The sequence below is a fragment of the Cottoperca gobio genome, chromosome 14, assembly GCF_900634415.1.
Source record: "Cottoperca gobio chromosome 14, fCotGob3.1, whole genome shotgun sequence".
NCBI lineage: Eukaryota > Metazoa > Chordata > Actinopteri > Perciformes > Bovichtidae > Cottoperca > Cottoperca gobio.
The window spans coordinates 11,960,212-11,987,511 of NC_041368.1; the positions used below are offsets into that span (position 1 = coordinate 11,960,212).

Consider the following 27,300-nt stretch of genomic DNA (forward strand, 5'->3'; position numbering starts at 1 on the left):
GAATCATAAGGTTTTGAGCATCACAGGCTTCACGTTAACTCTATTTGATCTGTTTGCTGATACTCTTGTATTTGATTTACGTGATGCTTGATTTGCTTAATAACGATTCCAGTAGTAATTGATTACATATCCAAGAACATATTGGTTAATTATATATACATAATTACATAGTTAATTATATACACACATTTCCATCAATCAAAAAGCAGAACAGTTCAGTGCGATGACTAAACCACTGAAGCAGTTTATAAGACCATATGGAAATGTACTACATAGTACCCAGTACTTCCAGTCTAATTTAATATGAAATTAAGTTATGCATCTTAATCAGGTTTCTCACAGTTAGACAAGGTTTATCCAGGTTTACCCTGGTTCTTTCTAACGTTATAGGATTCACATGTGCCAGTCCTTAAGGAATTTGCAAAAGCTAGAAAGAGAATTGCATTATTTAGTTTTTGTAATTTTCCATGATGTGTCTGAAATTGACATGGAAATAGTCAACACGTGCAGAAAGAGTGTAACAGATTGCCTGCTTGTGTTTAATTAAATTAAATTGTTTGTTACAAATTGTTATTTTTTAAATAAATTGGATATATTACTTAATGTAGTCTTAAAAATCTTTTAAAATCCACCTTAAATCACATTTTGTCATCCTTTTTGCAGTGTAAAATAATGGCAATGTTTTAAATCTATTGTTAATAGTTTTATATTATTAAAAGACAGAAAAAAGGTCTTAAACTTATACTCAAACCTAGCAAAGAAATTAAAAGGCATTGATGGATGTCCAGATTGCATAAGGAGACATACTGTAATTAAAAGTATAAAGCGCTGAGCAGTACAAATTAAGGCCCACATGACAGGCTAATAATGACTTAAAAAATAAGTGCTCTAATGGGATTGCAAGACAATTAACATGTGCTTATTATGTGTGTACACGAGGGTGAACAAAACCACACACCTTCAAATACGATGCAATCTAATACAACATCCTCTCAAAGAAAGGACCACAGAAATGAATGAACACTGACAGGACATTATAAACTTTATCTAAGTGCTATTCCTTGTAGGGCGACTATATTGGATTGCTTTTTATTGTACATATGCTCTTATCTTATCTTATCAATCTCTCTTTATATTTTATTGTCTAATGTACACACAAACACATAGTACATTGGTACCAAAGCGGCAACATCTGGGTGTGAAAAATAAGGCCAATGTGGAAGTGACTTAAACTTGCATTCTCTCTATTAATCAGCAGGAGCAACTCCAAAGGTTGCAAAAATAAGTCTGATTGTATAGAAGTCTATGAAAAAATGACCCGACTTCTCACTTGATTTCTTACCTCCGTGAACATTTCCCCACAAGTTTTTGGTCGCAATTGCTAGTTTCAAGTCTTCTTCAATACAGCATGATGTTCATTTCGTAAATTATGGTCCGATTTAGTGTAAAATATGTAATAAAGCCGCTAACTGTGTGTAGCTAACATTTTCAGCACATTTTAATTTTACGATTTTGAGATTATACAGTACGGGTAACTATGATCATTTTGGTCTCTATAATCGAGGTATGAAATGTTCATACTGTTTCATCTCTATTTTTAGCATAGTAGTTTAAACAGCAAATGCTGATTTTTGCTACACTGATGAAATATATTTGTTTCTAGTGAAACTCAATAGCTTTGCGTCAGCATTTATCCATTTTGACTTTTATTGCATAAATATACACAAACAAACACTTATCCAGAGACATATGCACAACACGCATCCCTCACCTGCCCCGGGGTATGTCCACGTCCTCCTTTTTCCAGCGCAGTGTAGGAGGTGGGTCACCATGAACCTGACACCTGAACTCCACAGCCTCATCAACTAAGACCACCTGGTTCACAGGCCGTTGCACAAACACTGGTCTTTCTGGATGTGGACAGCACACATAGAACAAATGCTAAATATACTTTTGACAGAGTGGTTAATACTGTATGTGCCAGTGTGCAGTAAATACCTGAGAAAATAAAGTCATGCTTTATTCATTTTTGAGCCAGGCAAAGAGAGTTTGTCAGACTTCTTACCAAACACAGAGAGCTGAGCTTTTTCACTCTCCCTCTCTCCAACCAAGTTGGCCGCCACGCACACATATATCCCCACATCAGTCTTCTTGGTATTTGAGATGGTTAGCTTTCCTCCACGAACCTGACAAAAACAATTCATGTACTTACAATGAACCAGTTCAATATGCTTTCCATTGTAGTAGTGAAACAAGTAAATCATTGAATATGTGATTCAGAAAACAAGGGTCATGTAAAAGGCAGAAGAGAGTTCCCTGGGGAGTAACTCACCGTGATCCTGTCATCTTTGAGGTCAAGACGAGCTTTATCTTTCCTCCAGAAGGTGGTGGGTTCAGGATGCCCGCGTGGAGACTGACACTCAAGACTGGCCGTCTCCCCGACCGCCACCACCGCATCCTGTGGGTTCTGCCTGAAGTCGTCGCGTAACACTACAAGATGAAATCAAGGGAGAAGGGTGGTTATTAATCCAACTGTAGCAGCGGCTCATTCAGTTCATTAGTGAACTAGAAAATCGCTCCGAGTCTGAGCTCTCTTGGGTTTACTGAACTCCACCACCAGTCCAGAAATCTCTCTGTCTTTAATAATACAGCCGTCCCCCCTGAGGGCCTAGGCTCTTCTTTGATCTCAGTAAATAAATGTAAGAGCGTATAAAGCCAGGTAAGATTAACAGTACAATATATATTGGGAAAAGAAAATCTATCAGAGGAGAAAGAAACATAAAAGGAAACTCCAAAAGTGATGTCTAGAACAATAAGATAGATCATGCATTACATTAATTCTACAGCCGTATAGTGTTGTAGCTTCCTAACACAAATCTCATCCCACATAGGGAAAGTCACCAACTGATACTGTTCTTAAGTTCATAATAACACACATTAACGTGAAACACTACAGGAAAAAGACATTGTTTTTTCATGCACTGCTCAATTTTGAGAGTTTTTGGTTATTTTGCTTCCATAATATCTTCTTCCAGACAAGTGAAAAGAAAACATCTTGTTTATTTTACTAACTGTCTATTTGCGTCTGTAAATTTCTCCTAAATTCACCAAAAGTTAGCATAAGATAATGCCACATATATATATATATATAATTTAAGACAACTTGTAATACAAACCAATGATTGTCTTAATGTATGGAATTAACTGGCAGAAGTTTCGTTAGGCTTACCATAGCCACATGTAGTGTCTTGCAAAATGTATGGAGTTTTACAATATACAGTATATCGTTTAAAAGCCGTTTTCTCACACTCTGAGCCAGACAGCTTCACTTCATTAGCACTTATGTACACAAAACCTTCCAGTGTCATTCCTTTCTATATTCTGAAGGTTTTTTACCAAGGGCTTTGTTGATGTATCATTCATAGCAGCAATGATGGACAATTTGAACTGAAGTTTGTGCGAGAGGAAACTTTATGTAATCAATAATAGAACAGGTTCATCCTCTGGGGAGTATGAATGAGCTAAGTCCATTAAAGTTAAATTAGTGTAGTGTCTTGTGTACAATTGCAGTATCGGTTGTAACGTTTACAACTATTGGCCTGATGATTGTGCTGTAAGGAAAGTCAGAGGGTCACCAAGTAATTAAAATGTATCCTCTGGGAACATGGAATAACATAATATTATAAATACAATAAGCAATACAATCTACTATACAGTATCAAAAGCTGCACTGTGGGCTCTAAAATGTCTAATTTTCAAAGTTGTTATTTCTACTCATAAAATATACCAGTTTTACTGAAAACAATCTTTTTGTGAAACCTTGGATGAAAACAGCAGTTTGAAGATGGGTCTGTACTTTGTCGCTATTGGCTGTAGTAATTCTTTATGAAGCATTATGGATTAACAAGGGAACAGGTGCAAGGTCTCATTTAGGACCAAGGGTAAAATGGTTTCAAAATTTCACATCAACAGCAGCAAATGTTACTGAGATGTTCTTGGTTGAGGGTTATTCTTTTGTTCCTTTTGAAAAATTTACTGAAAGTCCATCACAATGTTCCGTAGAAGAATCAATACGGAAGAAGGGCAGACTAAAATCCTGGTATTATGACAGCTTCTTGAAATACAGTTGGTGAAATATGCCAAAATTGCTCTATTTAAAAAAATGTTTTAACGTACACAGCTTCAGCTCATTAGAATTCCATTTATAAGCAGTTGTTTCTACATTCTTCCACTGTTGGACAAGCGTTTTTATTTATTAATGGCAGGGATGTCTGTACTTGAGTTTGTATGCTCAAAGGAGCGAGAACATCAAGAATCGTCAAGCAATGCCTGTAAAAGACATACTCTTGCATTTTGAGGTATGAGCTAGCTGCTGCTAAGTTAAAAGGTCAAAGCTTCTCTTCCTAATTCTGTCACAACTGTTATCCCACATATCAAATCAAAAGCTACTGCTTTAACAGGAATTACTGTACTGTAAGCCATCACAAGAATTATGGTTAAAAATAGAGATTGCGATTTGGATCCTGCAATGAGTTGTGCCCGCTTTGCATTAATACCTCATGACATGTTGTTTTTGTGAAAAGCCTTACTGTCGGCCAATTTTGCATAATAAAGTGTTGAGGGATATTATATGAAAAAAAAAAATGTTTTCAAAGAAGATCTTATTGTGAATAAATTATGGCTGCTAAGTGTCATTTCAGATTTCAGATACAATGAACAACGGAAAAAAATAGTGACACTTGCTGGATTTAGATAACAATTTCAACAACTTTCTCTTTTCAATTATCCCATTTAGGTACACCTGCTAGTAAAAAATAGCAAATGTATGGTGCGTAACTAAAACTAATTGATAGTTTGCAAAACTCAGCAGCATAGAACGAAAACACCGGCTCGGTGTTCAGTTTGCTTTTCATCCTCATTACAGCCATAAGCTGATATACTGTAGCATGAATTCCAAGTCCCAGAGGACACCTCTAGTGAAAAAGGAAATCAGGAAGGAGCCAAAGGCCCTTCGGCCCAGCTGTCAATCACATCCAGTCTGTGCGGGAGTAAATGAGTCTCAGTTGCAGTTGCTACTTTGGCACAGACATATGCCTGGCTGGCTGTCACATGGTACGGTACGCTTAGTGACCCATTCCATACAGAAAACACTCATCCAGTCACACAGCTACCATCCTGTTCCTGTGTTGTCACATTAAAGATGCTTCAGTAACAGCAAAGCTTGTCTCAGGAGATTGTGAAACCGAGACACTCGCAGGAAAAACTGGATAATTCAAGTGAAAAAGCCAATTACATGAAAGTAAGGCAGAGAGTGAACATTGTTTAACTGAACAATAGAGTGTATGTACAGTAACTGTGACACACATCTAAAAACCTTTGGAGGGCTGGGCGATATGGAGCAAAATAAAAATAAAAAGATCTCAATTTATTTGATCAAATATCTCAGAAGAAAGACATCACTTTAGTGTAATGCAGCCTTTTAAACCAGGAAAATACATTTAGGAAATATTAAGATCTAAGATCAAAATCTAAGACGATCTCTACTCTCACATCACGATATCGATATATTATAGATATATTGACCAGCTCTACCCCTATGCTAACGAAATATTCAAATATATTGTCTGTTACATGTATTAGTGTTCAAGGTCTCAGACATTTGATCAAAAAGTCCTCAAATTGTTCATTTCTCCTGTTAGTTTTGATTATTATTTCAATTTCAGGGATATTTCCAATTTGCACATCACCCCCCGAAAAAATGGACTTTTCATTTATTTTATGATTGATGGTGTACATAATAAATCATGTCTAAATAAATTGGAAGTGACTAAGTAATTATTTACAATCGCTTGGTAATAGGCTACTGCAAATTTGAAAGGGTATGGGGGTGGGGACTTTGTCCAAATACATAAATACTGTCGCTTCTGTTGTTGCAGTTTATTCACTCCCGACAGTATGCATTACCCCTCTGCAGTGACAGCTATCCCACACCCCCAATACTGCTGTGGGTGTCTCCTTTCCACTGCAGGTTTCTGTGGCTGGTGTTTATCAATGCATGTGAGCTGTAGGCTCTCAAATGTGGAGCCCCTGCGGAGGCAGCACCCATGTGTATTCTGTTGGTGGGTGGTAATTATTTCAGATGACAGGGCCGCCTCTACTGCCTAATGTTGTCTGATTGAGTACTGCTCAATTATTCAAACAAGCCATTCAGGAGGCTCACTCTTTTACCAGTTTCATTTATCAAATCAGAAGAAGAATGATTTGTAAATGAGCTTCATTTCATGGCACAATGGGTGGTAAAATAATGTGACAAGGTGGAAGTATCTGAATACAAATAACTATACAGGGACTCATTATATGATTAATAAGAGAAAGGAGGGGTTGTGTGGCTATTGTACATTTTTAGATATTCCATCGAAGCATCCTGATTTCTTGAGACCCTCTTCAGTAGCACTCTGCAACTGAATTTCATTTCACCATTTCACCAGCAGATCCATGGAAATCCTACTTAAAGCATGTCGCTGAGCACGAAAGCTCCCCGAATCCTTCAAATGAGGACTATCAATATGTGACAAATACATGGATTTATAGCAGCCTGTTTATTCCCATACAGTGGGTGATGTTTCGAAACATTGCAACACATTTATCAGACAACGCATTTATTATCTTGTCTGGTACACTTAATGTCTCGTGTATCCATAAGCTTGCATACATTTACTGCAGTGTCTCTCTTCAAGGATGCAAGTCAGAGTTGCTGAGTGTTGTGACGCCACACGGCCATAAACCAGAACCGGCATCGAGTCATCCCCAAGGCCACGCTAAGTTGATCAATGACCCAACACAGTGGATCCGGATATACGTACCTATTTGATTTCATCACCAATGTGTACGGCTAAATAACTTACTGTTAACTGTTTGATCTACAATGGCCAGAGAATAGGTTGGAGATAGGAGATAGGTAGGAGATAAATTGTGGAGGAATCCTACTGACTTTGGTACTTTTCCTCTATTGTTACCATGAGATATATTTTCTTTTTTATTGACACGTAATGCCAACTATAAAATGGATTATCTTTACATTTGGTACACTCATTCATATCCTCCTGAATTGCAATAACTGCACAACACCTGGTTGAAATGTTAATTTGTCCAATTCTTTGGTGTATTACCAAATACTGAAACTACATTCCCATCATGCTCAGCAGCATTCTGTGTTTAGTGCTAATGAGCACATGTTAGCATGCTAATACGCTTAACTAAGGTTTGTTAGCATCTGACATAAAGCCTCACTGTGCGTAAGTGCAGCATTACAGAGTGACAAGCATTGCTGTAGACTCTTAGTCGTGTTTTATTTTAATTCATTTTAATTAGCGAGCAGCTCAAGTGAGACTGTTTGGGTTCACATCAACAACAAGCAGGTTTCTAACATGGTTCATAGGAAATTGCATCCCGATTATAATTTCTTCCTACAATGTGCTATATATACATGACCGCCTCACAGAAATGTCAGTGGCCATTAGAATCCATTGAAATAGTATCAATGTATTGGCATTAAAAGTAAACTACATAAAGCAAAGTCATAATGATATAGTATGTTCCATGTGTATCCATGTAGTTCATGCATTTGTGAAAGAAACAGGAGATGCAAACTCTGATGCGATTAGTTGATGAGTTCCATTTTTAATCATTTTTGACCTCTTACTTTAGCACTAATTGAGTCAATTAAGAGCAATAATTAATTGAAATAGACATGCAGTCACTCTATAATAAAAATGGTAAACAAACAAGGTGTGACAGACAGATGGTGACAAACCTATGCCCTAATTAACCCATGCAGCATTTTGTTTATGTTTTTAGCGATCTGCTTATTTGCATGCTTGTGTGTGTCTTTGTGTGAGTGTGCCTGTGTAAGCAGGCTGGTGTTCCGGCAGGGGAATATATATAACCCCACCCAAAAGAAAACTGTTGTGGTAGTACTGTGAAGCAACACTGCACAGGCAAAAAGAAACAGAATTTTATATGAGGAAAGATGAAGACACTAACACCTTGCGAGTTGTTGCGTGTAACAGATGGCTGCATTTCCATTCGGGAATCACAGATGCAATAAAGAATTTATGTGCTGCATGTGGACAAAGCTCGCCACATAGCAGGTTTAAAACAGCAACCAGGTGGTATTGTTTTATATAGGTGTACTTATATTTCTATATTTTATATTAGCCTCTTGTCAAGTATTGTGACTCAAAACTAACAATAATACTATTGTAAAGCTTCACCCAGTTAGTGATCCAGTGTCTGACAATGCATTACAACAGCTAAGTTATTTCTTATGACAGTGGTCTGCTAAATTGTGGTTTGGAGTTTGCTGAAGATTCTTTTTGAGCACAATAGCCTGTAGGGGTGTGTCACTTTCTCAACGGCAGTCAAGGATGTCCCATATCTGTCACATGCATAAAATGCACACTGACGCATAAACACACACACACACACACACACACACACACACACACACACACACACACACACACACACACACACACACACACACACACACACACACACACACACACACACACACACATGCATAAACCAAAAAAAAACAGCTGCCCTGTTCTTATATCACAAACTTTGCTGATGACCACAACATATCATCGCTGCTCAAGAGACAGACACAGAAAGCAAGACAGATATGCCGACACAAAATCCGGGGGGAGGATAAATCTAGAGTGGAGAGGGCTGTTTACACTGGGGATTTTATTTTATTTTATAAATAAACAACTTGTCTGTGCCCTGAAAAAGTCATCAGTAATCAGTCAGGGCTGCGATCAACGGGGCGATGGGGAGTGTTTACACGATGTCCCTCGAGGCTATGAGCCCAGCACAGACGTTCATTACCTATTATAATCCTGCCTTACCAACAGCAGGACACAACAAGAGTACATCACGGCCCATTTTCACAGAAAGGATATGACACCCAACATTTCAATTGTTGGCACGTATTTGGGGTATGATGTCCAGACAATACGCTTATGGAGAAAAACACAAGGGCTCCACAGGTAAATCAATATTGGTTTGGAATGCAGGGTAAATTGAATCCTTACAGTGATTTAAGTCTCATTATAATAACTCATTAGTTGTAGGATATAATTCCCAACTCTAATTTACATTACTGGCCAGTGCTTGAGTGTTAGTCTGATTAAAAATGTCTCTTATTTTATTCACACATATTTATCAATCGGTACCACCTATGGACCAAATATGACCCGAGTTCATTTACATTTTTAAAACCCGGCATGAAGTCTAATCTCCCAGACAGCATGAGATCAGGAGTTCCATGATCACCAAAGTTGGCAGTCTCCAAAATTATAAGCAGGCGGCTAGAAAACCTAGCACCGCTTTACTTTTGCTTTTTTGGCATCATTAGTGTCGAGTACAATTAGCGTCAATATGAAGGTTGGAAATAGATGCGGAGTGAAAAGTGGGCTCGCCTCTGGCAACATAACATTTTATTTTAAATGCAAGGTAGCTTCTATAAACGGGATGACTATAGCTAACAGAGACAGAATTTAATGTTTCTTTTACAAAGATTATTGTTATCTTTGGTCTTAAACATGCAAATCATTTTTCTTGTTTCCCTTTCAACCAAATGTGTGTCACACAAAACCATAGGTCCCATTTTATGCATATCTTACCCTCTTTCCATGATATATTAAAATGTGAATTTACACTTTGGGGTGAACTAAAACATATTTGCTATGCATTCTTTGGCCTTTGAGTTAGGAGCCAGTCAACCACCATGAAGGGTTAACAATAAACGCCCTACCATTGTCATGTTTAATTAACCTCCATTCTCCTGTCATGTAATGTAAATTGAAGTTGTGGATGGTATAGGAGGAGGGTTCTCCCTTCCCCCCTCTTTCCACCATATCTCCATTTCCTCATCGCTCACTTGCCATGCCTCTAGTTAAAGAAACAGCATTCCCTCAGACCACATTTCCACATCTATAATTAATTACTCCTGTCTCCATGCATTTCTTCACAAGAACACATTCCTCTCAGACTAACCTTTGTAGATCTGCCTGCTCCCCCAACTATCTCATCTACTTACAACTGTAAACCCAGATGCATATTTGTGTGCATGGCGCTATGCAAACATTTTCACATGACCTTAGTTCATGATTTTGCATTTAAAGATGCTGAAATCCTTATTAGTGTAACATTCTGTCTTTTATCTTCTGGAGTATTTAAAGGAATCTTTCCCAAATCTGACTGTGAATCTGGGAGGCACATATGAGCCGTGTTCATAAACCTGGACAATGTTCTGGTTCTTATTGGATGGCTATGAAGAATAAGGAGAGAAAAAAAAATGTAAGAAAGCAAAATATAGAAAAACACAATCATATTATTTCTCTTCCAAGACCATGGATATCGTAGACCCTCACAGCAATATTGTGGAGATGCACAGCATGAGCTGGAAAATGAGTCAGGGATCAGAATCTAGCCTTTTATCCGCCTTGTTTCACTAAAGCAGCGGTCACCCAGAGAGAGGGAGCTTTCTTGTATGCGCTCGTCTTCGCTAACTGAAATTATGCACGCTGCTGTGTTTCACAGACATCGTCATCTTCATCATCACAATAAAATGATGTGGATTAAAAAGAGCTAAATGTGTTCTCGCGCAGAACTTTAGAGGTTAAAAAGGTTCAACCTTTTTTTCTACACATTTCCTATAATTCTCTATAGGATATATCATATTTTCCCATTGCCTTGACTTTTGTGGGCTCTAATGCAGGAAAGTGATGTTAGAGAAAGCAAAGAAATGTCAGTGATAATTTGTGCATCTGCACCATCCTGCACAATCAAACACAACTCATGATGGCCACCAGAGATGGTGCTACTAAGCTGTGTTTGCCACAACATTCTGGTTATACCCTTCTTCATATGGGTACATACAGATGGCCCACAATATGTGCATGTTTGGATAGTATATAGATATGTGTGAATGCATTTGAATAAATGCTTGGAGCTATGAAGCAGGGCCCTGCACCCCCACCACTGCTGGCATTCGGCACAAAAGAAAACTAATTAATATGCTAATTTCATGCTACCACGTCATCTGATAATATATGGTACGCTTTGTTTGCACTGATTTGACCTTTGATCTCTAAATGAGAAAATTAACCAAAATGATCAAATGTGAGTGTAGTACACAAGGTGCATGTGACCTGCAGGTGACACTATTCATATGCAAATAATACATAATTCCCCACCCCCCGGGCCCATCTACCATGTTACACACAGGTCTGACATAGACTGGTATCAGGAAGAGTCAATAAAAACATGACCAATACTTGAATTTTAAGGACACTGATATGCAAGAGTTTAAAAACCTGATAATGATAGGTTGTTTGAGATTCGTTTTTTTTAACAAAGATCTTGTCAGGGACCCCTTGAATTTAGTTTTGACCGAGTAATGTACTTCTTCGGACATTTTACAAGAAACGTTAACATTTCTGCACTTTCTTGTCACAATGGTCAGTTGTCGATGATGTGGAAAGATTGTACTACAGGTCAATCTTAATTTAGATGAATAACAGAATAACTCGATGACCGTGAGTTCACTGCATCCCAAACACATTTTCTATCGTCCCCGGGACAATGTTAGTCTTGACTCGAGCCCTGACATATACCGTTAAAAAGGAGTACCGTCTCTTTTTCAAATTTTGGCAATCAACGTGGTACTAAGTATCGGTTCTCATGAAATGTTTCAGTAACCATATAAGCTCCTCACATCTCTACCCCAGCCCCCATCACCAATGCTCCACTGAGCAGCTTAGAAGATTATTCACCCCAAATCTCTGATAATCACATCTATGCACACCCCCTGGTAAACCCAGGGTCACCCAGCACAGCTCCTGTACATACATAGGGAGCAGCTGTCGGTGGCTGCCGCTGACCTGCTGCTCTACAACACCTTCCCAGTTTCTCTTTCTACCTCTTCCATCACAGAAAGAGTCTAAGCAGATAAAAAAAATCCCTATCCATCAGAAGAAAGACTCTGGTGCCACTTCAGAAAATGGCATCATTTTTTTATATATGACATTTCCATATGACGGATAGGTATGGAAAATCAGTCCGATCTTCCAGCGATCGCCCATCATGGGGTGATCAGTCTCCGCTGAGAGAGCACGTCGTTCCCCGTGTGAACACACACATGCATATTCATGCACTCGCCGGTGAAGGTACACACTGACACACACAGAGGGAGGTACGTGTGCAAACACAATCGCACACGACATCTCTTTCTCTCTGTCACACACACACACACACACACACACACACACACACACACACACACACACACACACACACACAGAAGATAAAACTGCTCAATCCATCAACATCTTTATGCCGCATAAATTCACGCTTCAAGTTAATCATCTATCCCTTCATCCTCTGTCAGACGTCCTCTCTATTTTTTCATCCATTCATCCCTTTTATAGGATATTTTGTGAAATAAAGGAGGAGGCTTCTTCCAACTCTGTTTATCCACATACTTAGATATCAGTCCCAACCATCATTCTCCTTCATAACAATCTACCCTGTCTAAAGCCACCACACTGCATCTCTGCATCAATCTCTCACTAAAGAGAAAAACACATATGCAATGCTTTGGAGTGAATCTAATGCTGAGGTCCAATTTAATAAAAACAAACAAAAAAAAACAGGAATTCAAATATAGCATTTTGTTATTTGAGCAGAGTGTCCGGTGCGGTGGTTGACAAAATAACTGTAAATACTGACATGGCTAATCTCAGCACAGCTGTTAGTATTAGGTCCTTTAATCCTGGTCCAGATCGGTGACGTGCTCACACTGGCTTGAGGACAGATGAGCAATAGCCACCAGGCTGCCAAGTGGGCTAAAGGCAGCAGACTGGCCTGACTCTCACTTTTAGACACGATAAGCTGTGAATCTGCGGGTCCTGGAGAGCAGCTCCAAACAGCACAGTCTTTTTGTTGCATCATACAAGCCTTTTGAATAAGTGTGACCTACTCTGCTGCAATCTCACACCAAAACTGGGGTGGCTGACAAAAACTGAGAAAGCAAATTGATTCATTGAAAATATGATAATAACAATAATAATATTACACTTTGTTTTTGTTGGAACCAGCGATGGAAGGCAACAATAAAGCAAAACTACAGATGAGAGATACTGGTATTTTTTATGGAAAATATAAACAATACAAACTAGAATGGCATTCTAAGAGCGGAGAGCTCCACCAAGCCCATTGGTGCATTCACAAGCTTCTCAGATGGTCCCATATCCTAAACAACACGTTGATATGACTGTATGTCTGAGTTCTTGTTCAGACTTGAGGGTGTGTGATTTTCCCAGTCAGGACATGACTACAACACATGAATGCAACACAAATTCCCTATATCACAAGGTTAGGAAAGTGTAACATGATGTGTGTATCTGCCCTGTGATTCTGATCTGCTCCCTGCTGACAAACAGACAGACAAAATGAGCCGACAATATTTTTTTAATAATAATAATAGTTATATAGTAATAGTTCATGCAATGACAAACTGTTTTTCCTAAACATTTGTGCTATATTTTATGGAACTGGTATGTCTAAATGGTGAACTACTATGTCTGGTACATCTGTACCAGTACACTGTCAGTGCTCAACTGAGCTGTTGCTACTGTATAAATAAACTATTGCTGTGATGTATCAGCTGCTTTTCTTTGTCTCTTTCTTCCCCTCTTTATAATGGGTTTATTTAAGACTCTTCAAGCAAACGCACATATTGTGTGTATCAACACAGTTTGCTCAGATGTTTGCTGTATAAAAATGATCTAACCCTTTTGATTTTCTAGCCCAATGATTCATCTGATTTGATCAGGATCAAGTCATATTCGGTGATGCTTTGATAACCTGTCAATCAGAGTTCTAATTTATATGCCAGCACTCATCACAGAGAGCTGCCCCAGATGAAATACAGAGCACAACACAGGGATAGTTTTCTTTTTTCTTTGCAGGCAATGTGATAATCCTTTAAATCATGGTAAAAATGAGTGAGAGGCTGACTCTGCTGTGCAAAGTGCTGCACTTCTCTGTTGCTGACACACTGGAGCCAGTCTGCACTGCCTTTACTGTCTGATCTGCATACTACGCCATGTGCCAAACCCAATTCCAGTCTGTAGTCAGATGAACGAGAGAGGAAAAAAGAGACAAGGAAACATCTGTGTTACGTATCAGAGAGAAGAAAGGTCAGAAGTGTAAGACATGTAATAAATGACTGACAGATGCAAGCGCATGCATGCACGCCAATACATATTCCCTCGGTACAAGGCGTAAGGAAACTGACAATCCTGTTTTAATCTTCTGGATAAAGAAAACCAACCAACACTCCCACAGCATGCAAACAGACAAAATACCAAGTTGGCTTCCACAGCCTGTCCGCTTTTTAACTCACTATCGAAATTCAAAGATTACTCATTAACTTGAAACTATTTAACAGAATAATGCTACAGGGGGTCCTGTAGTTAGCTTGAGTTAATTTCATGCCACCAAGTAGGCATTATACTGACATTTAAAGGAATTCTGCGATTCTGAAATGGGATGACATTGAATAACCCTTCAACAATCTTACTTTGTATGTGCAGGGAGCGAAACGCCTAAATGATTCAGGCCATTTATTTAATTGGCTTTTAAAAAACAGAAAGTTCTAGATATGCGAAAACAAATTAAAAGGTTATTTTCCTTTCTCTGCTAATTATTAAATCTTTGAATCTACTAGGTAAGCACCCAGATGCTTTCAAATCCATATTAAAAAGGACAACAATGAGAGGATGTTTTCTGCTCATTATAAGATGGTCGGCGGTGTTTTTAAATGTGAAGTACAAAAACCGAGACGCTCTGAAGAAATGGAGGAATGAAGAAAGGGTCAATCAATAGAAGTTGGCTTTTCATATTTAATAAAGTTGTATTCAGCCTTTGCTCTCTACACTACAAAGACTGCACTTATTGTTAAGTTGCTCCAATTACTGGCTGGCAGAGGCATTTGAGAAAAGCACCATTAACCCCGGCAACCGAATAAACAGAAAACAGCAGGGTGTTTTCTCTCAGGGAATGTAATTGATGAGACACCGTGGAACAACACACCCACTGGAGCATCCAGTCCCACGGCAAATTATTACTTGGCTTACAGTAAGTGTGGAGTCTACCTGGTTGCTGTTTTCATGATGGCACTGACTATAGCATAACATACTGTGAATCAGAGCTGTGGAATAAATACAGTACAGTCAAAAATCTACTTCTGAATACAACTTCTGCTTTCCTTTTGTATAAAAATATCAATCATTTAATAGTAATAATAATTTTTCGGGGTGAATATTAACATGTAAAAAATGTACGTGCATTTCAGCATTTCCCTTTTCCTGGCAGCAGTAATGTGCGGAAAGTAAATACAGCTGCATTCAAAGTGTTTTCAGTAGACAGCCTAATCCACACAGAAGCAGAGGAATCATCCTTCAGACTGCCAGTCTTGAGCCCCCACACATCACAATGCTTTTTTTCTAGGGATGCACAATATTGGATTTTTGTCAATATTTGATATGCTGATATTTCCGACTCATTTTGGCTGATTGCCAATACCGATACATATTTAGTTCCACCTAAGTGCAGAAATCATCAAATATCTCCTGTAATGGAATTAACAAATACTACGTCCGCTGTTATCGTGGCGGTCCACTCGCAGATGTCGACATAAAATACAATGCTTTTCAAAATGTACACATTTACTGGGCATAATAAGAGAACTACTTCATCTTCGGTTAAAGTAGTTTCCTTTATCTGCTGACACCAATGATGTGCTGAGGTCATCGTGCATCCCTGCTTCCCCCCCACCCCCCGCAAACTCTCTCTGAATCTAAAGCAACATTTAAATTATTTCTGTATTGTATGTCCAAGTACATTGAAGATTAAGACTATTGGGGCAGCACAAACACTAAGTGGAAAACACTGTCATCAAACAGCAAGAAGGTCCTGCATGTTCTCCCTGTATCTGTGAAGGTCTCCTCTGGGTGCTCTGCTTTCTTTCTACAGTCCAAAGTCATGCAGGTTAGGTGAACTGGAAAGTGGAAAATCGCCAGTAGGTGTGAATGTGTTTGTACGTGTGATAGCCCTGTGAAAGATGGACGACCTGTCCAGAGTGAACCCTGCCTCTCACACAATGTGTGACACTCACATCCCCCTCATTCACTCTGGTGATTTTTGGTGTTTAGTAAAATGTCTCAACGTCTATGGGATAGACTGTCATGTAATGTGTTGCATCATTGATGTCCATCTCAAACATAATGTGGTTCATCTTGTGCCATCATCAGGTCAAAGTTTAAATGATTTCCCCCAACCCTTTGATTCATGACATTTTATTGAAATTCCCATCAGACTCACTTGTACCTGTTCGTGTTTGTGCTAATTACCAAATGTTAGCATGCAAACAAAACTAAGATGTTGATCATGGTAAACATACCCGTACACATCAACATGTTAATATTGTCACTGTGAGCATGGTATAACGCTGATGTTAGCATTTATAGCATCATAACTTCTCCTTGTTAAATATGTTTCAAAAGTGTTTTTTGATGACTTAGATAACAGCCATATAGGCCCAAACACAATTATCACAATCTCATTTTTCAACAATAAAGGTTTCTAATAGATAGTAAATTACGTAAATAAATGTAAGTGTAAAAGGGTTTGGTATTAGTGACTGTCAATTTGTTTGCCAATGTTAAATAGCAAAGGGTTTACAGTAGTTACCTGCAGCTGTCTGCAGAAACAAGATTAGTTAGATAGTCTGAGTCTGGAAACATGAATGTCACACTATGAGGTAGCAAATGTACATGATAAACACATATCCTGTAGCATAGGCACCTGAGCGATGAAGCAAGTGGAGCAAAAGTTTCCCCATTATTCAATTAGGAGCAAAGTAATCATTTTGCTATCCCACTTTTTGGCTTTTAAAAAATAAACATATCATCATACGGTCCCCGCCATCGCGTGATTATATTTAAGCAGCCTATATCAATGATCATTTTACTATTTTCAGCAACTGACAAAAAAACTAGGAATTAAAAGACATCATATTTAGCTGTGGAGAAGGGACATTTGCGAGGAGCCAAATCAAAGAGTCTACGTTTTTTATAAATGTAACATGTCTATTAATATTTGGCATTAGCCACGTCGGTTTGCACTGATTCCAATCGTGTCATGCATGTTTCTCATAACACGACTGGTAGCGCAATGCAGCTTCAACTGTTGACACTTAAACCTCATGCTTTAACTGAGGTGACAGTGTGTGAAGTGTCCTTTTGCAAATTGAGGACATTTTATCAGTAAAAGTCAGGCACAAACTATTCATGGATTTGCTGGGGTTCAGCATGATAGATGACTGTAGAGCTTTAAAGTTTCCAATATCTGGAATCACATCTCTGCCCCCATTGGCTTAATGGACTGAATCCTAAGGGAGCCTTCACTCCTGTGTCACTCTGCTGCACCACTTCTAGCTCAACCAAATGCTAAAAATATTACAGTGTAGAGGTGAGTGGACTCCACATTCCCTTCAAAATGTTCAGAAGGCTGTGATTTATCCTGTAAGTGCGAGAATCTTCTTTCAGAGCATGCTTAAGAGCTTGTGGAATCTCATCCACCTCGTCAGCCATTTGGTGTAGGTATTAAACCACCCCCCTCATAATCTCTATGCTGTGAGATAGGGGCAAAACATAATCAGCTCAGATAACTAGGCTATCACAGAGGTGTAGGCTTCCCATATCCATCATTTCTGCATTACATTATTTTAAAAGAAACACTTTTTTTTCGCTACAATTGTTTCACTTAGCTTGTGTGTCTTCATCCTATAGAAGCTGTCAGAAGCAAACAGGACTTCTTTGTTTCCTTATCATTTAATTGATCAGCAGAACGATCTGTAATAATAAATTGTTTCCGAGCAAATTCCTAAATTACAGAGCGCAGCATGTAGTAACAACTTCATTAGCTGGGGCTTGAGGTTTTATTAGAATAAAACGTTCATTTGAGTATTAGATTGCATTTCCTATCTGGGATAGCAATATAAAAATGTACAGCAATATTTTATTTAAAATCAACATATTCCTTCATGAACAATTACAGCTGGATACATTCTACCCTAGATTGTTTTTACTTTGACTTCTTTGTTTGAGCAGTATATGCATGAATTAGTAATAAGACCAGTGATCCCCTTGCTGCTAAATAGGTTAGAGGAAAGAATATATAATTATGTATGAGGAAAGATGGGGGTTGTGAGAGACAGCTCTACAGATAAAAAAGAAAAGCAGAATAGCAAGATGCTAAGGGGGATACAATGTGAGAGTGTTTATTCTGGATGGGTAGCTGTATGGTTTCAACCTTGGTGGGTGTGCTGTTGAGCACTGCATGGCTGAATTGAGCTGCAGTGCAACTCGCTGTGGCTCAGTCTCGAAACCATCACCCACAGAGAGTTCCCCAACTGTCACATGCCACTGAACCACAGTAAACAACACACACATACACACGCTCACACGCGCACACACAGCAGAGCCATTTTCATTAACAGAACCACTGGCACACTCAGCCCAGCTGGGCTCTGAGTCGACACTGGAACTGCACATCTGGTGTCGTTGCTCTGTTAGAGGGAGGCCATCTGGTCGGATGGAGGGAGGGGGAGACAGGAACAGAGACGGGGAGTCAGAAGAGATTGGGGAAAATAGGACTCTCATCGATACTTGTGCCATTGAACACGTTCACATAAAAAATGTATCTGTTTGTAGGATGTGCTGTATACTCTGCGTGCATTAGTCCTCTTCTGAGTAAGAGGATTAGATGTCAAAGTCAGGTTTGCACTCTGCGCATTTGGAGCTAATGGCAATGAACAGATAGCATGTTTAATGGCTTTCAGCAAAACACACGTCTTCTCAACATGAATAATGCTCCCTCTGTGTTGTCCTTTGGCTTCCACAACGAACTTAATATTACATAATACATGGAAATATTAATAATTCCTCAGTGTTTCAATGTGACGTTGCTGTATATTTAAACTTTCCCGTTCTTCGTTCTGTAATATATTATGTTATTTGTGTGTTGCAGTGCCTACCAGCCTATTTGTATTAGAGTGCTGGCTGTTGAAGGCATGCCTATAGAATGCATGCAACGCTCCAATTAACCCTGTTGAGCTGCGTTTATACTTCACTGGAAATTGTACAAGCAGAGCTGTGTAGCCGTGTATTGTGCATGGTGTCGCTGAGAGGCTCCATCTACAGCTGCAAGCATAAAGACAATGTGTAGACACAAGAACAAGCCATGGCAAATTCATCTTAGTCACCTATTGATGCACTGGCACAAGCCATAGACTATAGGAAGTGGACGTAGTCACCATGACGTCATTGGTTTGTGGACTACGGTGTTGAACCCTCGAGTTTGACATTTTGGCCGTCGCCATCTCGGTTTGTGGCCGTCGCCATCTTGGTTTTCTGAAACTAGAATGGACACGAGAGGGTGGAGCAAAGCACAACTGAACGCCGATAGTTTTAGGAGATAAAAATGATACGATTAACTTTCACAAATCTGAAACAGCCAAACAACAGACAAAACATAGACAACACCTAGACCGGAAAAGGCCGTTGCAGCGACCTGTCATCACAAAATGACCACGCCCTAAAGCATACTCTGCTTAGTTGTCGGGAATGAATGAGTTCAAAAACTCGTCCGGAAAATAGTTATGGGTTATAAATCAAGTGAGAAGTCATTTTCTCATAGACTTCTATACATTTTTATTTTTATTTATGTTTTGCAACTGGAGGATTTGCACTTTTCGCTTCACTTTTCAGACATTGGAACAAACCCAAAATGAAAAGTGTATTATATATAATATTATATATACAAGTGACTCATGTATATCCTCTTGTTAATTTTTACTGATCACAGTTTGACATTGAGACACTTGACGCCCATATAGGTCCCACATCTCTGAGGAAAAAGGTCAGAAACCCTTGGATGCACCAGCAGTAATGCACTTAAATTGTACGTTAAGGCGCATGTACACATACACACATGTCTGCAAACACACACACACACGAAAAGTGCCTCTTGCTCTTATTAAACCTTGATCGGAATTCGAGCTAGGGCATTATCCACTTACAGTTATTAATGCTGCAGCTCTCTTGGGAGGGCAGGGCAGGCAGTGAGAGAGGGACGCACGCCACACATACAGATGCTGGCATAAAAGCTCTATGACTGGAGGTAGGATTGTTTACATTACATGCATGGATGGCTGAGGTTTGCATTGTTTCAGTGACCAGAAAAATGCTGCTCCTGTTAGGTAAAGAATGCACATCCACTATGAAAAGAGAAACAAAAAGCACCCAACATAATCCTTTCATAGACACATTATCATCAAACCAATCAGGAAAGTGGTGAGTACCCAGATAGGATAACCCTGCACTAGATGCTTGATGAGACATAACAAAATTGCTCCTAAAATCCTAGCCTCGAGGGAGACAAAGAAATGGAGATTCTCATTTTACTTTTCCAGTATACTTAAACCTCAGCCTCTGTTAATTAGAAAACCAAAGAAATTCCTTCTTTTGACAAAGTTAATTAAAAATGTGCACACTTTACCACTGCTATGAAGTATGAAAGAAGCATAAGAGTACGAGGAAAGTGAATGAGAAGGAAAAGGAAGGGAAATTAATGGAGAGTTCATGTTGTGCATACATCAATGGCCGACAGGAAGGCAATTAGAAGATGTTAAGTGGTTGGCTGATTGAAGGTCTTGTTAGATCTGTGAAAAAAGATGGAGAGGTATATAAAAAAAAACTAAATTATATAACATTCATACTGTATATGTTGCCATGTTACAGAACTTAGATGCATTTGCATGGCTTCCACCTAACCTAAAATCTTGATCTCTTGTTTAATCTGTAGTTTGACACTATAAGCAGAAACGATGAGTTGATTAATCAATTAGTCAATCTACATAGAATCTGCAAGAATTTTGATGCACACAAAAATGATTTATGTCTTTTTCTACCTTCACAATTTTGAATATTTGCTTGTGTTTTTAGTCTTCCATGAAAGCAAATTGAATATTTTTAGGTTTTGTACCGTTGGATAGCCAAAAGAAGCAATTTAAAGACGTCAACATGTCATTTTAGAAGATCGAGATTTTTCACTATTTTTGTAAATGTTATTGAAAAAATTGTAAATCAAGAGAATAATCAAAAGATTATTGGTTAGGGACATGCCCAATTCACCGTGTACACTAAAACCGCAAACTCCTGCATTGGCTAATAGCTTATTTTTACCTATTTACCTGTTGAGATTATTCTCTTCTCTTTGTTGTTCTGCTTTAGATGTGTGGCTTTGATTAAAGTTCCTCTAATCTGTATTGTTGTTTATGAGGGAATCTGTTTACCATGGGGGACAAAGACTACTTGGAAACCAATTTAAATTGTGGCCACCTACACAGATGCCTTTTAATTGGATAGGACTGCTAATGATGATGTTTTTGTTGTGGTTTGGGGAAAAACACATTTTAAGAATGTAGTGTAATCTGCATCAGGGCAATCAGTGTTCACATAATCACAATTACAACTGAAATGGCACTCGGAGAGTGGAGACCCCCGCCAAAGCAATGGTGCATATACATGCTCCTCGGATGGTCCCATTTTTCAGAGTCCTAAAATTGTTCTTCCGACTTTAGTGTTCAAGTTTAAGTGGTAATGTAAAAGCAACATGGACACTACAAAGAAGAGTTGTTGAAAGTGAAACATCATTTGTATATTCACGCCATGATTCGGATCAGCTCCAAAATGTAATGGATTCTTCCTTGGCCGATGCTTCACCCTTCAACCAAGTTTGATGAAAATCGGACCATTTGTTTGTTCATAATCCTGCTGACAGACAAACCGAGCCAAAACTACACTGGCGGAGGTAATCATAAGATGGCTAGGTATAGATAGAACTTACTTTGAACCCCTAGCCAAAGAAGATGATATCCATCTAAGCTCATGTGTTATTACTTCATTCAATGTCTGTTGGAGGTTTTGCACATTAGATGATAGTGACTTTGTTAGCTAAAACATGTGGTTTGCACCTGTAGTTTGCGGTAAAATGTCCTTCCCTTCAGTGCCAACTAACTTTAGGATTTGCACTTTTAGCAGTTTGAAGTCCTTTCTAATCCTTAATAGTCCTTCCAAGAGACACAGCACCTGTACGTACAACCGTCAAGCCGCTAGCATTTTCTTCCCGGGGATGGTAGGATACCAGCAAGGTCTTACTGCCTGGACAACACAGTGATACAAGGGGAGCGGTGGCTGTTGAACACAAGCCAGACCAGCTAGTCAGGGGGAGGGGAACACATGCTGGGAAAGGAAAGCGACAACTGTGGCTTGATCTGGCTTTGATGAGGAGGCATGAGAAGAGGGGAGGCTCAGTCTTGGAGGGAAGCAGGTGTGTGAGGAGGTGATAAGGACGCTGTGGCAGGCACTACACACACACACACACACACACACACATACATGCAAACAAATAAAAAATACTCCAGCAAATACCACTTGCTGAAACCGTTCAGTCAACTTCAACAACCAATTTAAATGGTGTACCTTCAAATAACTGAGTGGTGCAGCGTCTAAGTCTCCGTGTTTGCTCGCATCATAAAAAGACAGACAGAGAATGATGGTGCAAGAAAAGAAAATTAAAGAGTGGGATGAAGATGACAAGAAAGGGAAAAAATTGGGAGCGAGGTTGATTTAAGGAGCTAATATTGTGGTGAACACTTCTATTCTGGGGGATAGGATGGGTGTGTTAGCTGGTGCCTACTTCAAGTGCTTGCACACATATACCACACACATATACATTAATGTGCGAGAGTTAAAGCATCCCAGGGGAGTGCTCTGTGGCAATGTGTGGTACGAACAGAGAAAAGTAATTTATGGATACAATATTTTTTTGGCAGGCTTATTTCAGAATCCATTAAGATTAATTAAGTGTTGCTAAATGTGGTGCGATAGAGTTCAGATTTCAGATGCATTCTAATCATTAGCTCACCGTTTATTCAGCCAGCTTAACAGCTGCTAATAGCCTGAGTAAAGCCAGAACAAAGTGTTCTAATGGTTGGAGAACAGCAAGTACGGCTATTGGACCGGTGGACGGTGAATTAGTGATTGAGAACGTCGATTGCGGCATTAATGTATAAACCATGGTGTGTGAATATAAATCTAAACGCCACACGCATAAACATAGCATGCACCTGCCCATGCTTGTTAATCAAAGACAGGGAGAGAGTAAGTGAGACAGAAAGGAGGCAATTAGACACTCTGTCATCAAATATTTGATTTGTTTGGCAGGAAGACTGCATTAAACAGTGAAGGAGACACAGCCAAACACGCTCAGCCTACTTCATATCCCCTGTTTGAGATAGACCTTCCACAAGTAATTAGCTCCAATCAGGGATTAATTGAGCTAACACAGAAGGAGAACGGTGGTTTTGGAATTGTTCTGCTTTAGCTTTCGCCGTAAGTCCAATTACAACATCATTTCATTGATTGCCTGTCTGTTCACTATAACGTGCATGCATTTGTCACAACACGTGTATATGTTTGCTTGTCTGCATATATGCCTTAAATCACCTCACCGTTCTTCAGTTCCATTAAAACGGAATTTAATACAAACTGCCGATGATACTGTACGACGACAACAACAATGATAAAGACAATTATTTGAGTGGGTTAAAGTAAGGATAACTAGCACTGGCATCTAGGTTTCCTCAGGCAAGGCATTCCTTGAAAGAGCCAGATAAGGACCTGATCACCTCTGATCTTTAAACCAGACTTCAAGATGGACAACAGAGCTGTGCCTGATCATATGAAATTGCTTTGCTAAACGGTTCAAATCTGAGAAATAGCTATTAATAGCTAATATTTTATAAAATCAGGTCAGGCATTTTCTCCACACAATAAGTAATGACACAAATTATCTTTATAATCCACTCTTCAGCAGAGTAGTTAATAAATTCAAACATGCCTACTCATAAATAAAACTAAATGTGTCAAGCTTTAAGAATTATGTTAGTTATTTAAAATAGTCCATTGTACCGAGCCTGGGCAAGATTATAAATTAATCTATTTTAAGAGGAGAACTAAATATTTACAAACTTTTCTCTTTTTGTGGCTCTCAACTTAGTCTTGTACCAGTCTTGTAATAAAAAAAGCTAATACTGTAAATACTTAATGAAAACATGAATTAATTCCATAAAATATGCAAAACAGACACAATAAATGTCCATATTTGATGGTGAAAAACATCCCATGTGGATCATTGCATGAGGATCAACTTGTGTTCAGAATTTGGTTCTCTGAGGCGATGTGAACCGAGCAGGGAGAGAGAAGGGATGGCCTCTTTACAAGTGCACTCACATAAACTCGTACCCTGAATTGCAAATTATGTGACATTACTGTCTGTACCACTCAAGCAAGCCTTTTTTTTTCCTAGACATTCTGAGATTTTTATACTAGTCATGTCAATTAATCAGTGGCCTATATTTATCATATTTCATAGGCTTTAAAGAAATGTTTTTCCAGGATCCATGAGTCATGATCATCTGTTGCGTCTTCTTTGTCGGCTGGCTGTGGACTGCATTAAGGAGTAAACAGGACATTAAACTGGCACTTTCAGTTATTTCTCAAAAGAAAGTCCAATTTTAGTAAGGAAGGTGACCATTACATTAAATGGATCAAAGAAAATTATCAAATCAACGCAGCACTATCTGGCACTTGGATTGTGACTAAAACTTACTTTCTATTTTTCACACAAATAAAAGGTACAAAACAAAGCAGCATGTCTGCTGTCTCCCTGCATTACTTTCCTATATTGTAAAATATTATATGAATCATCATGTCAAGAAGTCCTATGTAGTAAGGTAGTCATGCATCATTTTCTTTTATCTGAAGTTTATGCTCACGTTTCCACTTCAACATACACAAGTTCAAGTTTTGTCTATAATGTCCTTTTGGCTGGTAAAAGATTTCCCCAATTATATGATGTTATGTGGAAATATTGTCACATTTATATCTAACTGAACATAACAGATTAGAGTTCAATTTCCTCACAGATAAAACAGAGATGGATAATATAGATTTTCTTTCCTTTGCAATTCAAAAGCAGAACATTGACCTTCATCTATTTTCCTCCCATCCTTTCCCTTTAGCTATTGGCAATTTCCCCACACTATGAGCAAGCAGGTTACTAACACACCACTTAAATTACATGAATGGAGTAATTTTGTTAATCTTCTCATCCATTTTCCACTCAACAAGTGGCACACCTTAAAATACAAATTCATTATGTTAATAGCTCCCCCAAAAAAACTGCTTCTAGACATGGATGCTAAATTAGATTCTCCATTTCAAAAAATACTAAAAAGCTGCAACACTAAAACGTTTGACACTAATATTAGCGAAGCAAGCACAAGCGGACTGTCTCAGAGTTTAATATGTATGACTGCAAATGCTTCAGCTGTCCAGCAACAGTCAAAAGAGACGTTTAATTCCAAATCAATAGAACAGAAGGGTGTTAATATCTTTATTGTAGAGAAACCCCGATCATGTTTTTTCCCACCGATACCGATTGCCGATTGACGATGGGCCATGAGTTTTTTTGTTATGTTATAGTAGCTGGTATACAAGGCTGCAGACCAACTTTTTCACAACCATGCTCTACCGGTACAGAAAAATTATTTCAACCGCCCCAGAGTCCTGCCCACCCTCAAAAATTCTAAATGTTATCCTTTTAATTTGTTATTGTCAACTATGGTGATTATTTACATTAAAAACACATAATACAAATGATTATGCAATACATTATTGTATTAAAAAGAAATCTTGCCATTAGCAGTTTTAATTATGTATCATAAGCTGCTTAGAGCTAGTGTTAGGAAGTTGGAAAGCTCATAATTCCCTCTTTAATATCTATTTAATATTGCTGTGAAAACATCTCATTCAAACAACTGAATTTATTCAAGTTTTTCGCAATTTTGTTTTTGCTTGAACGCATCATAATGTAACATAATACAACTTCCATTATCTTTAGCTTAGCTGTCAAGCCAAGCAGGACTTGCGAAAAGCTAACAGCTAACCACTAATTACATTACAGGTAATTTAGCTCTTATCCAGAGTGACTTACAGTGAACTAACTATAGGGACAGTCTCCCTGGAGTAACTCAGGGTTAAGTGCCTTGCCCAGGGGCACAATGGTGGCAGCCTTAACTAATGTTAACTAGCTCTCCTTGTGCCGATTTCTACACAGATTGTGTTGTTATCAATGAAGCATTATCAGGCATCGACAACTAGAGAGCATTAAAGCCAATCTCCCTATCGCATATTTTTACTGAATATCGGCCGATATCGATCGGCGGCTAATGAATCGGGGCACTACTAGTTAAATGTCTTGCTATTGAAAGGGAAAAGGCTCATAAGTGTAGATCAAATTGTTAGGTTCATCACAGAGGGCTTTATGTAAATAATTCAGTCATTCATCCTTACTTTATAACTATTCAAACCACAAGATTGCACTTGTACTTGTACAGTAGGAAGCATTGTTATATGTATTTGATTAACTTGTACACATTATATCAAACACAATAACAATAACAATATATATATATATATATATATATATATATAACAAGTCAGGAAGTAGCCCTACAGATCCAAACATTTTAGTTGATACATTGGTCATTGTGCAATTACCAAGTGCACTTATTTGACACTCAGTGTGGAAATATGTAGTCAATCGTGGCAAGCAAGAGCTGTAGAAATGGTTTGTGCAAAAACTTTTTAAGACATATTGTTTGGTAGACTTAAATGCAGTTAGTTGAATGTGTTGGATGTAAGTCAAGTTCGGGAAATTCTTCACAACAGCTTTCACAACAGATGACTGCATGGTCTGAATTCTCTCCATTAGATATTTCCAGGAGAGTTGTTTACAGCTTTAGCAATTACAGTAAGGGAAAGAGACAGAGAATGACTGTTATTCTTTTGTCAGTGGTGTTTGTGTAAGATCGTGATCACAACTATAGCCTAGGGCAAGGCTAAAAGAACACTACCCCCCCATAAATCGCTTCATCTGTTAGTTACGGAAGGGCCTGCTACCCAACAGGCAGAGAGGATGCGGGCAGGCAATGCAAACCAACAACCCCATTGTTTCAGGGGCTTCATGACCCCTTGT

The 27,300-nt window shown here is 38.6% G+C and overlaps 1 protein-coding gene across 1 annotated transcript in view; it reads right to left on the reverse strand.

Annotated features, from left to right (window-relative positions):
- Positions 1–27,300, reverse strand: part of LOC115019125 (roundabout homolog 2-like) — an 87,539-nt gene that overhangs the window by 37,321 nt on the left and 22,918 nt on the right. The window contains 3 exon segments of the mRNA XM_029448497.1: positions 1,772–1,910; positions 2,066–2,186; positions 2,333–2,490. Coding sequence (XP_029304357.1) covers positions 1,772–1,910; positions 2,066–2,186; positions 2,333–2,490 — 418 coding nt within the window.